The 18,844-nt window shown below is 42.0% G+C and overlaps 1 protein-coding gene across 3 annotated transcripts in view; it reads left to right on the forward strand.

Annotated features, from left to right (window-relative positions):
- The window catches only part of tmem150c (transmembrane protein 150C), a 106,682-nt gene extending 89,370 nt beyond the window's left edge, over positions 1–17,312 (forward strand). For all 3 annotated transcript variants that reach the window (XM_072497926.1, XM_072497927.1, XM_072497928.1), the window contains 3 exons: positions 12,975–13,102; positions 15,128–15,305; positions 16,897–17,312. In XM_072497926.1, the coding sequence (XP_072354027.1) occupies positions 12,975–13,102; positions 15,128–15,305; positions 16,897–17,090 (500 nt within the window). In that variant the 3' untranslated portion in view covers positions 17,091–17,312. The remainder of the gene's footprint in view (positions 1–12,974; positions 13,103–15,127; positions 15,306–16,896) is intronic.
- Positions 17,313–18,844: the final 1,532 nt, after the last annotated feature.

Consider the following 18,844-nt stretch of genomic DNA (forward strand, 5'->3'; position numbering starts at 1 on the left):
AGCCGCAAGACTGCGCGAGGATACGGAGGTGTGTTAGATAAGATTGAAAAGGCTCTTCCTTATCCTGCAGGCGCTGCTGGAAGAGGTACCTCTCGAAGCTCTCATTAACTTCCACGCTGAAGTGCTCCTCAAATTTTAGAAGGACCGTCTTGTACTTCGTCTTGTCCTCGCCTTCCGCGAATGCCAGGGAGTTGTAGATGTGGATGGCGTGTTGCTCCGCCATAGAGAGGAGGAGGGCGATCTTCCTGGTGTCCGATGCATTCTCCCTGTCTGTGGCTTCTAGGAAGAGCTGGAAGCGCTGTTTAAACAGCTTCCAGTTGACACCGAGATTTCCAGCAATTTGGAGCGTCTGCGGCGGGCTGATGGTGTCCATGGCACAGGATGGTGGATCTCTGAACAGGTGCAGGTAGGTCTCACAGTCGCTGGCGAGTTTCCAGTCCTGGTATCATGTCGTGTTGGGTGTTCCGATACACAAACGAAGCAACACGGTTGTAGATGGCACAAATCTGTTTTATTATTCTGTACAATAATAACTATTAACTTCTGGCTGTGGTTCGTACTTTACCAGCTAACCTGTGGACCCAGCCCTAGCACTATCTTAGAGAGATATTCAGCACATGGTGTATGTCTGAGTGGCACGCTGTGAGCTCTGTGCTCTGAGCTATCTCCTGGTAGAATGAGCGAGAACTGTGGTGTTCCCTGTTTTATAGTGCGTGTGCTCTCACTGGTGATTGGCTGCGATGTTGTGTGTGTTGGTTGGTCCATCTACCTGTCCATCAGTGTGTGTGTGATTGCACCATGATATGTTAATGTGGATATCATGACAGGGTGGAGGTGTGGGGATAGGGTGGAGGTGTGGGCTTAGGTAGGGTGCTCATTCCAAGGGCCGGTGCAGACTTAATGGGCTGAATGGCCTCTTTCTGCACTGCAAATTCTAACATTCTATTAAACCTGCTGCACTGGTTTAAAAAAACTAACCTGCTGAAAACTGGTCATGACCCCAGATCAAATTAATCACTGAGGCTAGCTTCTGGAAATTGTTTCTGTTTGCAGGCTTTCAAGGATGGTCTTAAGATTATTTTTTGCACATTGACGGGTGCTTTTTGAAAGCTTTTAAATCTTAAAATATTTTAACACAACATTGACCACTCTATTCCAATAATCTAGTAAATAGTTCTATACAATTTTTTTTTAGAAAGTCATTTTCAATTATCTAAACCCAAGAAAAAATGCTGGAAAATCTCAGCAGGTCTGGCAGCATCTGTAGGGAGAGAATTCTAAGGGCTAACGTTTCGAGTCCAGATGACCCTTTGTCAAAGCTAAAAGACAGAGAAAGTGTGAAATATTTCCGCAGTAATTTGCAGTATTTCCGCAGTAATTTGTTTTTATTCAGTTATCTAAAGTCAAGCTACTCACTAGAGTTGGACTCCACACTGATTAAAAATGGTTATTTTTGTGATAAACCTATTTTGAGCTTCATAATAATACTGCACAAGATTATCACCCTTGCCATGCTCAGTTTGGTTTCGCCAGGGTCACTCAGCTCCTGACCTCATTACAGCCTTGGTTCAAACATGGACAAAAGAATTGAAAGCCAAAGGTGAGAGTATCTGCCATTGACGTCAAGGCAGCTCTTGACCAAGCATAGCATCAAGGAGTCCAAGCAAAACTGGTGGTCGACGGGAATCGGGGTGAAAACTGTCAGTCATATCTGGTTTAAAGGAAGATAACTGTGGTGGTTGGAGGTCAATCATCTTCGTTCCAGGACATCTCTGCCGGAGTTCCTCAGAGTAGAGTCCTAGGCCCTGTCATGTTATGTACTCTGGGATAACACAGGCTGCAAATATTCCAGACCTTGAAGTTAGTTCAATCTGATTTATTGAACCAGTAGCACAGTTAACACAGTTCTCTATGAGTTTGACTCTCTGCTAACCTAAGTGTAGTTACTCTGTCTGACTGAACCAGACTAGCTCTTCACCACGTGCTGGAGGTGTGATACTGTACATACACCCTGACTCACTCTGTAGATGTTCATCAGTGGAAAGAGGTGGAGTGTGAGTGCCTCGTGCCTTTTATAGTGAGATACCACTCCTGAGTGTCCTGCCTGCTCATTGGTCATGTCCTGTTCTCTGTTTTCATTAGCTGCCTGGCTGTATATCATGATCTGCATGCCTGCATATCATGACAGGCCCAACCATCTTCAGCTGCTACATCAATGACGTTCCACCATAAGGTCGGAAGTTTGCTTATGACTGCATAATGTTCAGCACCATTAGCAACATCTCACATAATGAAGCAGTTCATGTCCAAATGCAGCAAGACCTGGACAATAGCCAGGCTTGGGCTGCCAAATAACATTCTTGCCACACAAGTGCCCCACAATAACCATCTCCCAGAGTTTTTGTAACTGGAAGATTCTGCAGGGCTCAGTATATGGTCCCTTGCTGTTTATATCAATGATTTAAACTTAAATGTTAGGGATAATTACTAAATCTAAAGATGTTGCTAAGAGTGATTGCATGGTGGGCAGCATGGTGGCCCAGTGGTTAGCACTGCTGCCTCATGGCACCGAGGTCCCAGGTTCGATCCCAGCTCTGGGTCACTGTTCGTGTGGAGTTTGCACATTCTCCCCGTATTTGCGTGGTGTTACGGGCCAGGGTTTAGAGAACACCAAAGTATATCATGGAGTTCACCTGACCCACAACTTTTAATAGATTTTGGTTATGGAGAGCACAAGGGCTCACTTTACAGGTGTTATACAACAGAGACCTTAAGTATTTTTTAACAAAACAATGTTTATTCTATGAATACAGTTAACATTTTATAAACACACAGTAAACAGTTTATCAACTACCAACATAAATAATCCCCACAGATACAATACTCTATCGGTAACCCTTGATAACTTTCCTAATAACATCCATAAGTCAAATATTATTTTTAACAAAGACAGCAGGTTTGAATTCTCCACAGAAAGCAGTTATCACTTTTAAATTATCAAGTGATCTGAAGACATTCTTTAGCATGCAGAGAGAGAGATCAAAATACACCTTCTTGTTTGAATGCAGCTGCCAACTGAAAACGAAAGCAAAAACTCAGCTACAAAACAGCTTCCAGCTCAAAATGCAAGTAAAAGCCAGAAACACAGCTCAGCTCCACCCACACAATGACATCACTGCAGCTATTTGATAAACACACTTTTCTTAAAGGTACACTCACATGACACCACCCCCCAAGAAAAAAAGATAAACCATCAACTTCAAGATGGTTTCATTTTTCACCTTTTCACGTTCCTTTAAGAAATATTGACTGTAAATATACTTTTTTGTTCAACAAAACAAAACACGCAAACATTTATAATAACATGGTCCATTTTAGTTCTTCTTCCTCCACTGCACCTGCTTCTCTTCAGATGTTCATGACAAAGCATCGGCTATCACGTTTTCTCATCCTGCCACATGTATGATTTTTAAATGAAATGGCTGTAACAATACACTCCATCGAAACAGTCTGGGATTGTTATTCTGGAATCGCTCCAAAAAAGTAAATGGATTATGATCAGTATATATAATTGTTTCAGACGAATTGCTGGTAATATTGATTTGAAAATGTTGCAAAACCAGCACAAAGCTCAAAGCCCCCATCTCAATCATTGAATACTTCTTCTGGTGCTTATTTAATTTCTTTGAAAAATAACAATTGGCCGCTCTAGTCCTTTGTTGTCTTCTTGTAAAGGCATCGCACCTACGCCCACATCACTCGCATCAACAGCCATTTTGAATGATTTTGTGTAATTTGTGATGGCCAAGACAGGAGCAGTGGTTAACACAGTCTTCAGGCTGTCAAATGTCTGTTAACACTCCGCTGTCCACTGAAATTTGCTATGCTTCTTTTGCAAGTCCGTCAGTGGAGCGACCATACTGCTAATATCCGGCACAAATTTCTGGTAAAATCCACTCATGCCAGGAAATCGCATTATTTCCCTTCGTGTCGAGGGCATTGGAAACTCCCCAATAACTTTTGTTTTCACATCCCATGGGACCATTCGACCCTGTCCAATTGTATGGCCAAGGAAAGTGACTTGGGCTTTTCCAAATTCACTTTTGGCTAGGTTTATCACCAAATCCGCCTCCTGATGTCGATCAAATAACTCCATGATATGCTTCAAGTGTTCTTTCCATGTCTGACTAAAAATGACCAGATCTTCGATGTATACTGCACAATTGGGTAATCCTGAAACAACTTTGTTAGTTAACCGTTGAAATGTGGCTGGGGCTTTTTTCATGCCAAATAGCAGAACTTTGAATTGGTATATACCATCTGGGGACACAAAAGCTGAAATTTCCTTCGCTCTTTCAGATAAAGGTACCTGCCAGTAACCTTTAAATAAATCTAGTTTGGATAATCCTCCAAGCGTGGGATAGGATAAGAGTCCGTTCTTGTAACTGCATTAACCTTTCTATAGTCCACACGCAACCGTTGGGTACCGTCCGGTTTCGGTACCATCACTATGGGTGAGCTCCATTGGCTGCAACCCACTTCAATTATGCTATTTTTAATCATACTTTCAATTTCTTTGTTAACCTGTGACAATTTTAAAGGGTTAAGTCTGTATGGATGTTGTTTAATTGGAACAGCATTTCCCACATCTACATCATGTATAGCCATTTTAGTACTTCCCAACTTATCTCCACAAACATGCCCATGTGATATCAATAACTCTTTCAGGTCAGTTTGTTTTTCCTCTGCAAGGTAACTCAACAATTTATCCCAATTTTTAAGAACATCCTCGTTTTCCAATTTAATTTGCGGAATGTCAAATTCAGAGTCATCTGGATTTGGTTCTTCACTTTGAGCTAGAATCATTAAAACCTCCTCCTTTTGCTTTCTTTCCCTTTCAAAGTACCTTTGAAGCATATTCACAAGACACACTCGGTGAGTTTTCCTTCTATCCAGCGTTCTTACCACATAATTCACTTCATTTAATTTCCTTTCAATCTGATAAAGTCCACAAAACCTTGCTTTTAGAGGCTCACTTACCACTGGTAACAATACTAAAACTTTATCTCCACTGGCAAAACTACGAATTTATGCTTTCTTGTCCGCTACCCATTTCATCACATGTTGTGCAACTTTTAAATGTTGTCCAGCCAATTCCCCTGCTCTATTCAATCGTTCCCCAAAGTTTGACATGTAATCCAATAATGTAAGTTCCGATTGCTCTCTCACTAATTTTTCCTTAATCAATTTAAGTGGTCCTCTTACCTCATGACCAAAAATTAGTTCAAAAGGACTAAATTTGGTTGACTCATTAGGTGCATCCCTGATTGCAAACAGTACGAATGGAATTCCTTTATCCCAATCCTCTGGATAATCGTGACAATAAGCCCTCAACATTGTCTTTAATGTCTGATGCCACCTTTCTAACACTCCCTGCGATTCTGGATAGTATGCAGTTGATTTAAATTGTTTTATTCCTAAGCTATCCATAACTTCTTTGAATAACCTTGAGGTAAAATTTGATCCTTGATCCGATTGTATTTCTGTGGGTAGTCCATATCTAGTAAAGAATTTAAGTAACTCCTCCACAATCTTTTTAGCTGTAATATTATGTACTAGAATGGCCTCTGGAAACCTAGTAGACACATCCATTATAGGAAAAAGATATTGATTCCCACTTTTTGTTTTAGGAAGCGGTCCTACACAATCAATTAGGACCCTTGTAAAAGGTTCCTCAAATGCTGGAATGGGTATTAAGGGTGCTGTGTTTTATCACTGCTTGAGGTTTTCCCATCACTTGACATGTGTGACATGACTGACAAAATTTAACTACATCTTTATGTAGTCCAGGCCAATAAAAATGTTTCTGGATTTTACCTTGAGTTTTCCTTATTCCCAAATGACCTCCCATTGGTACCTCATGTGCAACTCGCAACACCTCCTTTCTAGACCCTACTGGCAATACTACTTGATGAACTTTTGCCCACTTTTCATCCGCCTGCATATGTAAAGGTTTCCATTTTCTCATCAAGACATTACTTTTACGATAATAACACTGGTATACACTCAGATTCCTCTTCCGTGTATGCTTTCTACTACATCTGTTTTATTTCTATATCTTTCTGTTGTAACTCTGCCAATTTTCCTGAACTAAAACTATCCCCTCATCCTCCATCTGGTCTTGTTCTTTTCCAACCATCTGATCAAAAATTGTTTCTGATAATTGAACTTCAACTTTATCTTCATTCTTTGATTTCTCCTCTTGTCTTAATCTGTGACTTTGCGATCTTGTTACTACACAATCTGGAAAAGTCCCAGGATATTCGTCCTTCAACACTTCAGATTTTCCACTGGCTTATCAACCATAGTAGGCATCACTCCCACCTGCGATCCAGCTATATCATTACCCAAGATAAACTGTAATGCTGGACAAGATAGTTTCTCGATTACTCCTACTACCACTTCACCACTCTTCACTGGACTTTCCAACCTTACCTTATATAATGGAACACTACTCTTCTCACCCTGAATTCCACATATTACCACCTTTTCTGGCAATATTCCTCCCAAACTATATAACTACTTATCTCTTATCATCAAAGATTGACTAGCTCCCGTATCTCTTAAAATTGTGACTTCTTTACCTACTCCTCCTGGTACACATGAGTAAACTTTACCTACACAAGTAAATTGTTTAAAAAGATCCATCACCTTCTTATCAATCACCTCTTGATTAAGCTTCACAGTCTTCTGCACCTCCTTCGCTTCACTTGGGCTTTCCTTTACCACTTTAACAAACCCCACTGGTTTATCCTGTTTTACCATATCAGCCTTCCCAGTGCTTTTCTTCAACCACCAACACTGTGACTTTACATGACCTAGTTTATCACAGTGAAAACACTTGAAACTTTTCATTTCTCTTCCACCCTCCTGGATTTTTTTTTTTAATCTGAGGTACACTCTCCATATTATCTCCCATTAGATCCCCTTTACCTTTACCACTTGAGTATTTCTCCTTTCCCCAGTTTCTATCCCTCACAGGCTGAAACTAATGTTGGAAACCAAACTTTGATTTATTAACTAATTCATAATCATCTGCCATTTCTGCTGCTAACCTCGCAGTTTTAACCTTCTGCTGTTCCACATGAGTTCTCACTGCACCAGGAATTGAATTTTTAAACTTCTCCACAAGTATAATTTCTCTGAGAGCTTGGTACGTTTGGTCTATTTTCAAAGCCCTTATCCACCTATCAAAATTATTCTGTTTGATCCTTTCAAACTCCGTGTATGTTTGACCAGGTTGTTTCCTTAAATTTCTAAACCTTTGTCTGTAGGCTTCAGGCACTAGTTCATATGCACCTAAGATGGATTTTTGGCACCTCCTCATACGTCCATACCTCCTCCAGTAGTGATGCAAACACTTCACTAGCTCTACCTACCAACTTTGTTTGAATCAGTAATACCCACGTGTCCTGTGGCCATTTCATTTGTTTAGCCACCTTCTCAAATGAAATGAAAAAGGCTTCTACCTCCTTCTCATCAAACCTTGGCAATGCGTAGACATATTTAAATAGATCCCCACCAAGCCTTCGACTATGACGCTCTTTCTCACTATCCTCATCACTATCCAAGAACTGTACATTTCTCTTTACATCTGCCAATTTTAACTGACTGTCATGTTTCATGGCCATTTTCTGAAGTTCAAACTCTCTTTTTCTTTTTCCCTGACCTGTATCTCCCTTTCTCTTTCTTGATGTTCTGCTAGGGCTATTCTTTCTTTGTCCCTTTTTTCTCTCTCATTTTCTCTTTCTTTTTCCCTCATTTCGTATTCAAGCTGCTTTAATTCTCTTTCATATTAAAGTTGCTTAATCTGTAACTGAATTTTTGCCATTTCTAATGAGTTTGATTGTATGTCAGGCAATTTTAAATGCCCAGACACCGCCATAAGTATTTCTTCTTTTCGTATGCCATCAGGTAATGTTAACTGCAATGTTTTTGCCAAATCTAAAAGCCTTTTTTTAGTCTCTGTTCATAAGGTTCTGCGTGTGACCTTCTCCACCTCCAAAAAGGTCTACGCCTCTGAAAAAGCCATTCCCCACAACACACTCCCTAATTAAAATGGAATACCACACCTGAAAAGCAAACACAATGCTCACTGCTCACTGTCTTTAAGTTCACTAATCCAACCAAACCACGAAAGATAGACTTTTACCCTACAAGCTCCCAATTTATTATGGGCCAGGGTTTAGAGAACACCAAAGTATATCATAGAGTTCATCTGGCCCACAACTTTTAATAGATTTTGGTTATGGAGAGCACAAGGGCCCGTTTCCAGGTGTTATGCAACAGAGACCATGGGCGAGATTCTCCACTCCCGCGCCGATTGGGAGAATCGCCTCGGCTGCCAAAATTTCCCGGGACGCCGGTCCGACGCCCTCCCGCCATTCTCCCAAGCGGCGGGAACGGCCCCGTCGAGTTCCGCGGGCCGCAGGCCGGAGAATCGCTGGAGACACTCAAAATGGCGATTCTCCGGCACCCCCGCTATTCTCAGGCCCGGATGGGCCGAGCAGCCAGGCCAAAACGGCGGGTTCCCCCCGGCGCCGTCCACACCTGGTCGCTGCCGTCGTGAATGGTGCATGAACGCTGGGGGGGGCGGCCTGCGGTGAGGGGAGGGGGGGAATCCTGCACCAGGGGGTACCTTAAATGTGGCATGGCCCGCGATCGGTGCCCACCGATCGTTGGGCCGTCCTCTCTGAAGGAGGACCTCCTTTCTTCCACGGCCCCGCAAGATCCGTCTGCCATCTTCTTGCGGGGCGGACTTAGAGAGGACGGCAACCCGCGCATGCGCGGATGACGCCAGTTATGTGGCGCCGGCTGCATCATCTATGCGGCGCCGCCTTTACGCGGGCGACAAGGCCTGGCGCATGTGGATGGCGCGGCCCTGATCCTAGCCCATTGTCAGGGCCTGAATCGGTCGGGATCGGGGCCCTTTCGCGCCGTCGTGAACCTCGACGGCATTCACGACAGCGCGGCCACTTCAGCGCGGGAGTGGAGAATCCCGCCCCATATGTATTTTTAAACAGATCAATGTTTATTCTATGAATCCAGTTAACATTTTATAAACATACAGTAGACAGTTTATCAACTACCAACACAAATAATCCCCACAGATACAATAGGTAACCCTTAATAACTTTCCTAACAGCACCCATAAGTCAAATACCCTTTTTAACAAAGACAGCCGGTCTAAATTCTCTACAGAAAGCAGTTATCACTTTTAAATGATCAAGTGATCTGAAGACGTTCTTTAGCATGCAGAGAGAGAGATCAAAATACACCTTCTTGTTTGAATGCAGCTCCCAACTGAAAACGAAACCAAAAATTCATTTACAAAATAGCTTCCAGCTCAAAACGAAAGTAAAAGCCAGAAACACAGCTCAGCTCCACCCACACAATTACATCACCGCAGCTATTTGATAAACTCACTTTTCCTAAAGGTACACTCACATGACAGTGGGGTTCGCCCCCACAATCCAAAGACGTGCAGGGTAGGTAGATTGGCCACGCTAAATTGCCCCTTAATTGGGAAAAATGAATTGGATACTCTAAATTTATTTATTTTTTAAATGATTGTGTGGTTGATATTGAGAAAGGAAGCTGTTGAAGGCAGGACAATATAATTAGATGGTCAGGTAGGTGAAACAATGGCAATGGCATTTAATCTCGAGAAGTATGAGACAATTGATCTGGGGAGGGCAAACCAGACAAGGGAATAAAAATAAATGATAGGATTCAGAGAGCTGTAGACTGGGAAAGTAGGGCCTTGGATTGCATGTCCATAGCACCCTGAAGGTTGCAAGGTACGTGGTTATGTGTGCACAGGAGATACTTTCACTTACTAGCCAAAGCCAAAGCATTTAACATAGAAGAACAAGGAAGTTGTGACAAAATTGTATAAAACACAATAGGTTGTTTTCTTTACAACCTATGATGAGGCTAAGGGGAGGTTTAATTGACGTGTATCAAGTTATGAGGGACCAAGATAGTGTGGATAGGAAGGAGCTCTTTCCCTTAGCTGTGGGATCATTAAGCAAGTGCATAAATTTAAAGAAATTATGAGAAGGATTCGAGAGGCGTTTGCAGAATGGTTACAGCACAGAAGGAGACTATTCAGCCCATTATTTATACTTGCTCACCGAAGGAGCAATTCACATGGTGTCACACCTCTGCCTTCTCTCTGCAGCCCTGCACATTCTTCCTTTTCAGATAATAATCCAGTTCTCTTTAAAATATCTCAATTAATCCTGTCTGCAGCACATTCTCAGTCAACGAATTGCAGATCTTGATCACTCACTGCATGAAAAGATGTCTCCTATTGCCACTGCTTCTTTAGCCAGTTATCTTAAATCCTTTCTCTCTTTGTTCTTGATCCTTCCACCAATGGAAAGTTTTCCCTCTCTATTCTGTCCAGATCCTTCATGATTTTGAATACTTTTCTCAAGTCTCCTTTCAGCCTTCTCTTCTCCAAAGAAAATAGTCCCAATTCCTCCAATCTGTCTACGTAAATGCAGTCCCTCATGCCTGGAACCATTCTTGTGAATCTTTTCTGCACTCTCTCTGATGCCTTCACATCTAAAGTGTGGCACCTAGAATTGGACACATTATTCCAGTTGAGGCCAATAAGTGTTCTGTATAAGTTTAACACAGGTACCTTGCTCTTGCACTCCATGCCACTAGTAACAAACCCTAGGATGCCTTATGCTTTATTAACCACTCTCTCAACCTTATTTGCCACCTTCAATGATTTATGCACATATACACCCAGATCCCTCTGCTCCTGCACCCCTTTTATCTTATATTGTGTCTCTGCGTTCTTCCTGCCAAAATGAATCACTTCACCCTTCTCTGCATTAAATTTCATTTGCCACTTGTTCACCCATTCCATCAACCTGTTTGTGTCCTTTTGAAGTTCTAAGCTACACTTTTCACAGCTCACTTATTTACTAGTTTTGTATAATCTACAATTTTTAAAATTGAGCCTTGTACATCAAGGTATAGATCATTAATATGTCTCAGGAAGAGCAAAGGGTCCTAACACTGATCCCCAGAGAACTGAGCTTGGACAAAGGGTCATCTGGACTCAAAACATTAGCTCTTTTCTCTCCCTAAAGATGCTGCCAGACCTGCTGAGGTTTTCCAGCATTTTCTCTTTTGGTCCCAGAGAACTGAACTATACACCTTTCTCCAGTCTAAAAGAAAACATCCATTAACTACACCTACACCTGTCTACACCTCCCTCTGCCTTGGGAAAGCGGGCAGCATAATTAAAGACCCCTCCCACCCGGTTTATTCTATCTTCCTGTGTTATGAATTTTCTATATTTTTAAAATCTGGAATCCTATGGATGTAAAGCATTGGATATACATGTGACCATTCAGCTGATGCAAAGGAAAAACTTTGAGCAAGAGCGTTCTGTACCTGTGGTAGGCAACTTGTGGTTTCCTGAGAATTAAAGTGAATGGGGCTAAGATTTTGGCTGGAAGGTGCACAATTGGAAGAAACAGAAAATGTTGGAAGCATTGAGTGAGCTTGGCAGCTTTTGTAGAAGGAAGAGAGTAAAATTGAGATGTGTACCCAATCTCAAACCAAAATATTGCCCTCTGATGCATTCTGGCCTTTGCGTCCCTAGTAGCCCGGCGAAAGATCTTACTAATGTGGAAGGAGGCGAAGCCCCCCAGCCTGGAGGCCTGGATAAATTATATGGCTGGGTTCATAAAGTTGGAGAGGATTAAGTTCGCCTTGAGAGGGTCTGCGCAGGGGTTCTACAGGCGGTGGCAACCGTTCCTAGACTATCTCGCGGAGCGTTAAAGGAAGGTCGGTCAGCAGCAGCAGCAACCTTGGGGGGACGGGGGTGGGGGGGACTGCCTGGGAGGGTGGAGGAGCAAGAGATAACATTTTGCCATGTATATATCTTGCAGCTCTGTATAAAAATGTATACAAAATTAATTAGTGGACTGGTCTATCACATTGTATATATTAATGAACAGTTTCCTCATTTTTATACATAATTCTTCAATGACGTTTTATCAAAAAGTTTAATGAGTTCAGGATACCTTACTGGGAGCAATTTAACAGAAATGATAGAGTCCCGTGTCGGACATGTTTAGCCGAGGGTTTCCCAGCACTGGCAGCGTCGAGAACGACCTCGCTTTTAAATGGGACTCTGCTCCCTTTCTGGGCCTCAGCGAGGAACACCCCACTAAAGCTGCACTTCATCCCATTTCCAGCACTAATGAGCTCCTCTTTCTAGTGCAGGAAGAGATTGAGGCGCTATTTCACCCTGATCCCTGAACTCCCCACCATGGCCCATGGACCCCCTCTCCAGTGCCCCAACTTACCAATGAAGGGGTCGTTGAGCCCACCCTCCCCTGCACCCCACATAAGAGCGGGCACCCCGGATCAGCTCTTCGGTGTGGGCAAGATGTGCCTGGCAGTGCCCCTAACAGTACCACCTGGGAATCCTGGCAGTGCCAGGGTGGCACTGCCAGGGTGCCAGGCTGGCAGTGCCACAGTGTCTGAGTGACATTAGCAGTGCCAGGGTACCACCCTGCCCAAAGTCCAACCGCCCAGGGAGACCCCTAGGTGCTGGTACACCTCGTCCACGTTGGTGGCGACCAGTGCTAAACGGCACTCCCTCGGGGTCTCAGAGGCGCAGACATTAGATCCCGCGCTTTGGATAACTCCATTGTGGGTGGGATCCAGATCGTGACGTCTCGCGGGATCTCATTAGATCTCAAGAGGCATAATGAGTTTGTTATGTCTCGCGAAATCTAATGCCTCATCGTATCCCGAGTCAGGCGCGATGAGGCCGGTAGATTGCGGCCACTGTCTCTTTGCTAACAGGTGACACGAAATGAGTAGATGTTCGTTATTGTCACTTTATCACACTTCTGTTTGTTTCCTCCCACCAACAGTGCTTTGCATTGCTGTACTCCGTTATTCGCAGCTTAAGTCGAAAGTGAGTAAACCATGGCTGAATATTCTGGGGCTGCTAGCACAAAGCGCAACATCTATTGGAATGACTCTAGTGGCCAATTTTCAGGTATTATGTCAAATTTTATGATCATTAATACACTGTCTTTCACTGAATACCACTTCCTGCTGCAGTAAATACATACTACTACATGTACATACCAGCTTTTGATACCATCATCTTGTGTGTGTATGTGCGTGTGTAAGGCACATCTTGTTCTTGATGATTAACCCACGTAGTCGATAAGTTCTAGAAATTTACAAGGAAATGTCATGTGATTATGCCCTGCAACTGAGGTAGACTATGTGAGACTATGCTTTTATGTCATCTAGTGGGCAGATGCAAGTGTTGCCCATATTGTGGTCCTCGACATGTTGAGCGAAGGGAGTGATTAAAATCAAAAAAGGAGGAAAAATACATTTCAAAAGGCAAAGTGTCATGCTTGAAATTTCACTCCTTAAGTGTTCTGTTGTACCTTTGGTGGCAGATTGGTAGAAACCCTGGAGCAGTAGTGGGAAAGCTATTCCTCTGGGATTTCTGCTGCCGTTCCTCCAACATTACTTCGACTGATCAGAGGAGGCCCAATAGAAATTCCATCCTGCTGTCTTTAGATTATCAAACTAATCAGTAAAAAACAGCAATTTTCAGTAGTCCCATGAAATCCAAGTTCTTTTTCTCAGCACTTCAAAAAGACAGTGTTTTTTTCACTTCTATTTCTTTGACTCACATATGAGATGAAGTCAACCATTCCTCCCATTATAGCTACTCTATCTAAAAATAAGCAAACCCCAAATGAGTCTCTTCAAAGGAATCTTAAATGATTCCTTGGGTTTTTTTTTGCTTCGTCTCCCTAATTTGGACATCTATTGGTCGGACTCCCATACGAGAATCTCAACAATTTGCAATTTGTAAGACTGAGGGGACACTACTAAATCACAGGAGTGATAACACTGACCAATAGGTATCTTTTATGGTAAAACAATAAATTAAACACAGAATTGACCATAAGAACAGTAAATAAATAGCTTTACAATTAACAGTTCAAATAGTTCTTAAATAAAAGGGGGAAAAAAACCTTCAGCACCCTATCTACAGCTGCCACTATATATTCCAATTAAACAACCCAATACAGTTAAGTACAACTTATAATAAAGTTATCAATCACGGTGACTTGTATCTCTGTGCAGATCTTTGTGGAGACCCTTTCAGGAAAAATTGAAAATCCTTCTGTATTGTCAGACTAAAATCCTGTAGCAAACTGCAAAACTACAGACAGACCTGGCTTCTCCCATTAATTATATCATCTGTACCCAAGCAGAAGGCATTCTCCAGTCTCCTCCCACTAAGATGTCCCATTACCTGCTTAGCTAGGACTAAACACAATCCCTCGTAAATTATTTACCCCACAGGGATCTTCCAAAATCAAAACAATATTTCATTAGCATTCTTTCTGTAAACAAGGAAATGGTTAAAATCAATGATTACTTATTTTTATGACCCCTTAATCATAGCTTTAGCAGACATATTCATTGAATGTGTTTGAACCCAGGGTTTTTAATAACATTACTACAACAATATGTAACCATTTCCTACATTCATCACACTAATTAAATATTGACTTCATCCTGACTACAAATGTTTTGAAGATTTAAGAAGATTCTACCATTAAGAACAGTGTAAACTCTGACTGATGTTGATCAGGAAACACTATTTTCAGGAACAGTTCTGCAGAGGAAGAAATGAAATGAAAAATTAAATGAAAATGGCTTATTGTCACAAGTAGGCTTCAAATGAAGTTACTGTGAAAAGCCCCTAGTCGCCACATTCCGGCGCCTGTTTGGGGAGGCTGTTACGGGAAAGCTGTGGGCTTAGAGCTTTTAAGTTTAAACTTCTGCAATAATTGTGCATTTTGAATGGAGAAAAAAATCTGAATGCTTTTCACTCACAAGTGGGGAGGTTTGCATGACCATTTTCATTAAACAATATCTTTAATCTTACCACAGACATTATGAGTCTCTGAACTGATGACACTGTACTTGCAGCAATTTAAACGTGTTTTGTACCTGATAATAACCTGATTTTTGATGTTCCCAGCTGTCTAATGATCTACGTGTGCATAATACTGGCTCAGTTTTATTCTTTGGTTTTGGAACTCTGGTCTGCTGGATCCAGGTTGTTCTGACTTTCCAGACAAATATAAACCATGAAGGACTTAAAGTTGGAATATTCCGTTGTTTGCTTGCAGCAGCAATCTCTATAACCATCATCTTGTGTATCTTTTGACCCGTGTGAATATTGAGTAAACATTGGAATATTTAATCAGAACAATCAAACTGTCTATTGTTGGAGGTCCCCTGGCAGCCTGTTACTCTGAATCTTTTTCTGAGTGAGTTTGATTAGATGCCAGAGATATCACTCAATAGGTAAATGCTCTGCATGTTGTGGCCATCTATAATCATACAGAGCAGGGAGATCCAAGTTTTGGTCCTGCGTCAGTCAGCGATGCCCAAGAGAGGAATAGGAGTGTCACAGCTGGCTTCAGTATTTTTGCACATGCTGACTGATCAGCATTTGTTTTAAATGTAAAGATCTTTCAATTTTTCTTTCACACTCTTTCAAATTCAGGTGTAATTTGTACTTCTATAAAAGACATTGCCAACCTTACCTGTATGCAATTTGTAAATTAATGCACATTTTAAAAATTGTATGTGGTTAGATTTGAACTTGATTACTAGGGATGATAGTCCACCATTTTAGAAATTCAGTCCCTCAAGCATGCTGCACCATTCGATATTATCATGGCTGATCCTCTATCTCAACGCCATGCTTCTGCACTCTCCCCATATTCCTTGACGTCTTTACTGTCTAGAAATCTATTTCTATTTCATTCTTAAATATGTTCAGTGACTTTGCCTCCAGCCTTCTGTGGTAAAGAATTCCACATGTTCACCGAGTAAAGACATTTCTTCTCCTCAGTCTGAAATGGCCTACCACATGTCCTGAGACAGTGACCCATTGTTCTAGACTTTCTAGCCAAAGGAAACAACATCTTTGCATCCAGTCTGTCCAGCCTGTCAGAATTTTATAGGTTGCAATGAGATCACCTCTCATTCTACTAAATTCCATTGAATACAGGCCCAGTCGACCCAATCTCCCCTCCTACGGCAATCCTGTCACCCCCGGAATCAGTCTGGTGAACCTTCATTGCACTCCTTCTTGTAGTGATCTCTGTATATGTAAATACATGAAGGGTTAATGTGTAGTTAGTACAGTCAGATGATCACGTGAGGGCAACACTAACAGGGAGTATAAAAACAAGCTCAATCTGTCTTCCCGCTCTCTTTAGGTGTGTTGTGGCTAGAGAACAGAAGTACAATAAGCTCAGAGTGTAAAGATTTCTATTCATAGTTAATCTAATTCTATCTTGTTTAATTTGACTACCAACAAAAGTAATGAAGAATCAAACTCACAAGTAAATTGATTAGTTACTCAATAAATTATTGTTATCACTGGACGACTTAGAGTATTCATCATCATCAAAGTTAAGTTCAATTCGGCATAAACAAATGAGTGACATATATTACTCAAAGTAATATAACACTTCTATGGCAAATATATCCTTACTTAGGTATGGAGATCAAAACTGCTTCAGGTGTGCTTCACAATGGTTCAGGTGTGCTCTCACCAAGACTCTGTGCAGCTGCAGTAAGACATCCTTGCTCCTGTACTCAAATCCTCTTATATTTTGTGATGTTACACGTTCACAAATTAACACTATTGGTGTGTCAGTTTTTAATTTAAATTTACGCCAAAGGTAATGCTTGTAAATTACTTGTTGAATTCCTTAACTAAATTGTAAATAGATATTTTTCTGGCTGCTCATAATAACCTTTTACATGGAGCAAGAACCCAATGGGCGTTGATCATGATTTTCCTATTCTTCATAGGGACATTTGCCATTGAATTTCGACATTCTGAATTTACGATCCATTGTGGTGATGACCAAAATCGAAGTACCACCACCGCCATTGCTGAATACCAATCTGATCACATGTAATGAAATGTAATAATGACATTGTCATTCCAACAGTCCTGAATATTAATGGATATATTCCTAACTTTTACTTTGAACATTAAATTTAATGTTTTAAATCTTCTCTTGTGCAATGTTTTATTACTGATAATCTTTCCCAGCACATAGATGAAGGTGACTTGCTGCCACCTTCTCAAAAATAATTGGAGATGGCCAACAAATGCTGGCCTAGCCATGGTGCCAACATACTGTGAAAGAATGAAAAAAGCATTTTCAGCTGGTGGAGAGGGGAAGGTAGTGCATGAACTGAGTGGTAGTGCGGAGCAGAGACTGGAGACCAGTAACCTGGGCCAGAGGCATGTTGTGGGCTGTGGGGAACTAGACTTGGCTCAAACATGCACAAAAGAGCTGAACAGAGGTGAAAGTGACTGCCCTTGACATCAAGGCAGCTTTTGACCCCGTATGACATCAAGGAGCAATAGGAAAACTGGAATCGGGGAAACCCCTCTGCTGGTTGGAGTCATACCTGGCACAAATGGTGGTTGGAGGCCAATCATCTAATCTCCAGGACATCACTGCAGGTGTTCCTCAGGGTCCTGTCCAAGGCCCAACCATCTTCAGCTGCTTCATCAATTATCCTTCTTCCATCATAAGGTCAGAAGTGGGGATGTTCGTTGATGATTGCAGTGTTCAGTATCATTCACTAGTACTCAAGTAAGAAGCAGTCCATGTCCTAATGCAGCAAGACATGGACAATATTGCAGGCACCTTGGCATTGCCACCCTGAGTAAGAGACAATATGCAAGACAAGATCAACTGAAGCAGCAAGGTGGTGGGTACACCTTTCTCCGGAAGAGTCTTTTTAGAAGACGAATGACACCTCATGGGGTGGTGGGCTTTGCCATCTGGCACCTCAGTTGACTCTCTGTGTGGGATAAACAAATGCTCCGTGACTACCAGCTCACTTTCATGAAGAATCAGCACAGCACAGTTATCAGTACATATGCTTCTCTATCTGAGGTAACAGATGAGACCAAGGAGGGGTTCTATCCCAATCTTGAGCAATCTCTATCTTTAGTCCCAGCAGGCAACAAACTGATCATCTTTGTAGATTTCAATGTCAGAGTCAGGAAGGACAAGAATCTCTGGAAGAGTATGATTGGCAGGGGGAGTAGAGAAAGCAAATTCCAAAGGTGTCCTCCCCTTGATGAAATATCTAGCGCAAAACCAACACCCTGTTCTGTCAGATAGACAAGCACCAGACCTCATGACAACACCCATTGTCCAAACACTTAACACTTGCGTAACGAATCATTGTTTGAGTACGGCATTGCAGAAATGGCCACATCACATCTCCTGTGCCATGGCAGGTATTGATGACTGGTGGATGGAGTATTGCCTTATCCCATCTACCATCTCCATCAGCCAGGACCTCAAATAACAGAGGCAACAGAAGCAATGCCACAAGAAAATTAACTTCAAAGGCCTCAAAGATCATACCAGCGTAGCCATATCAATCAGCATCTCACTAAACCTTGCAACTTCCAGCCACTAGGAGCTGTGGAATGCCTATTGTGGCAGAGCAACCCCAAAGTCCACCATACCAAACAGCTGTGCCGATCTCCTTGGTCTTTCTACCAGGAAACATAGTGACTGGCTTGATGAAAATGATCAAGAGACACAGGACCTAATCAAGTGCAAACAGAAAGCTTTCAGACTGGAAGCTTCAGCACACTTCAAGAAAAAAGTAGCAGTCATACAGGCATCTGAAGGCAATG

This window comes from Scyliorhinus torazame, chromosome 3, assembly GCF_047496885.1.
Source record: "Scyliorhinus torazame isolate Kashiwa2021f chromosome 3, sScyTor2.1, whole genome shotgun sequence".
In the NCBI taxonomy this organism is placed as follows: domain Eukaryota; kingdom Metazoa; phylum Chordata; class Chondrichthyes; order Carcharhiniformes; family Scyliorhinidae; genus Scyliorhinus; species Scyliorhinus torazame.